The 2,091-nt window shown below is 48.5% G+C and overlaps 1 protein-coding gene across 1 annotated transcript in view; it reads right to left on the bottom strand.

The window, feature by feature from the left end:
* The window catches only part of NCL (nucleolin), a 14,401-nt gene extending 12,349 nt beyond the window's left edge, over positions 1 to 2,052 (bottom strand). Inside the window, 2 exon segments of the mRNA XM_003803929.3 lie at positions 778 to 894; positions 1,944 to 2,052. Coding sequence (XP_003803977.1) covers positions 778 to 894; positions 1,944 to 1,961 — 135 coding nt within the window. The 5' untranslated portion in view covers positions 1,962 to 2,052.
* Positions 2,053 to 2,091: the final 39 nt, after the last annotated feature.

The following is a 2,091-nucleotide window of genomic DNA, read 5'->3' as shown; positions in this document are numbered from 1 at the left end:
AAAAAAAAAAAAAGAAAAGAAGTAACTTGGTGAGGTTTCACAACCTGGTATATCAGTGCCTCACAGCTGTGTTTGTATTGATGTGTGGTGGTCTCTTGCTGAGTAGTGTTCATTATTGTTACTGCAGGTTTTCTGTGTGCCACACAACTCTTAATTAATGGTCAAAGACTTCCAAAATTGCTTTGAAAAGTGAACTAGGTGCTGCAGCAAGGCAGTCACCCATGTGAAGCACTTCAAAGTTGAGCAGAATGATACTCAGCAACGAGGTATGTAGCACTTTTTCTTTTTTTTTCTTTTTGGCCAGGGCCAGGTTTGAACTCAACACCTCTGGCATATGGGGCCAGTGCCTACTCCTCTGAGCCACAGGAGCTGCCCCGTAGCACTTTTTCTAAGATTACTTCACAAACTTAATTGTAAAGACCTCATCTACTGGAACAGAAACCAATTAATCTTGATTGGAGGCTGGGAAAGTAATCTAGTAGTTATCCTCAGATCTGAATGTAACATTCAGTCCTGCCACTTATAAAATGTATCCTTCCCTCTATAGCATATGGGCTACCATTATGTTGGAAAAGGAAAATGTAATAACACATATCAAGCCCTGCAAAGGGCATGTGAAAAGGAGAATCCCAGTCCTTACGTGTCTCAAACTTATTCAAATACTTACCCAAGTGATATCCTGACATGCCAATAAAGAGCTTGTGATGCATGGATGGATAGTGTTTTAACTCTTCATTTTGTACTTTTAACACAACTCTGCTAAATGGATATAATTACCTCTTCCTCACTGCTGTCATCATCCTCATCTTCTGACATTTCCTCATCTTCACTATCTTCTTCTACCTCCTTCGGGGGAGGAGCCATTTTCTTGGGGTCACCTTGATTTTTACCTGCCTAAAATGGACAGAAGAACCACATTACACTCTCATCAACATTTCAGGCTATACTTACTTTGCCATTATTCTTACAATCATAATCTTTCTCAGAATCCATTTCTCGTTAATACTAAATAGCAAAATAAAGACTATTCTTGACACACAAGGGAGTCTTAACTTTCCACACATTTCTGCTGTCAAGTTTTACCTTAAGACAACCTGAAATGATTTCTCTCCCCCTAATGCTTTAGTTAAGACATCACGCATAATTAATAACATCCAGTGGCCAGCAACTAGACTACTTTCCAGCCAACTATTCACAGACCGTCGATAAATTCTGGCACCTTATTTTACCGCCCCCGTATGAATCCAAATTAAGAGCTAAGATCTTTAAGACATTTTCTTAAAAATAAGTCGCCTTTTAAAAAACTGTCTCTCGTCTTCCGCAGTTTTCCTTTCCCAGAGAGACAACCCCGCCCCTTCTAGAGCCGGCGGTGCCACGTGGGGGCACACGGTAGGCCACCATGTGCACAGTCTGGTGCAAAACCACGCGGCAAAACCTCCTTCCGGGGCCCACCACGTGTCCGCTGGCCTGGCCCGAAAGGAAAGGTCCCGAAAAACACTGACCCTCTAACTAGACCCCATCCCATCCTTTCCCATCCTAGGACATCGGTATCTCCCGAGAGTCCGGAACCCACGCGGCGCGGCCCACGTGGCGGGCCGTGCTCTGGGACACTTGCGTCAGGAGGCGGGGCCCTGCTCACGCTGCTCGCAGGAGTTTGGCCTCTCCCTCCGAGGCCCCGAGGCCCCGCGCCCCCTCCTCACACTCAGCTCCTAAGTCTGTCTCGGCCGCTTTCACCACTTCCCACACCTGCCACAGCTCTTCACCTCCACACTGAATAGCCAAAGGCCGCGAGACCTCCCTGCTAATCGCGCGAGACTTCCCTGCAGCATGGCGTCCTCGAACGCGCCTGGGACTGCGCGCAGGCCCTCCTCCCCGCGGCGCCGCGCGCGCGCCCCTCGGAACACAGGCCTAGGTCTCCGTGCTTGCGCGCCAAACCTTCTTACCTTTGCGAGCTTCACCATGATGGCGGCGTACGACGGCCAAGAGTGTAGCGGGCAAGTGGCGCAGACAAATCTAGAGGAAACAAGCTATGTCGGCGGCGACCGAAGGCACAGAAGCTCTCAGAGCACGTATGCCGCGCTGCCAGCTACA

This window comes from Otolemur garnettii, unplaced genomic scaffold (genome assembly GCF_000181295.1).
Source record: "Otolemur garnettii isolate 467f Iridium unplaced genomic scaffold, OtoGar3 scaffold00013, whole genome shotgun sequence".
Lineage (NCBI taxonomy): Eukaryota > Metazoa > Chordata > Mammalia > Primates > Galagidae > Otolemur > Otolemur garnettii.
Note: the sequence above shows the minus strand (reverse complement) of the source record. Positions and strands in the feature narration are given on the sequence as shown.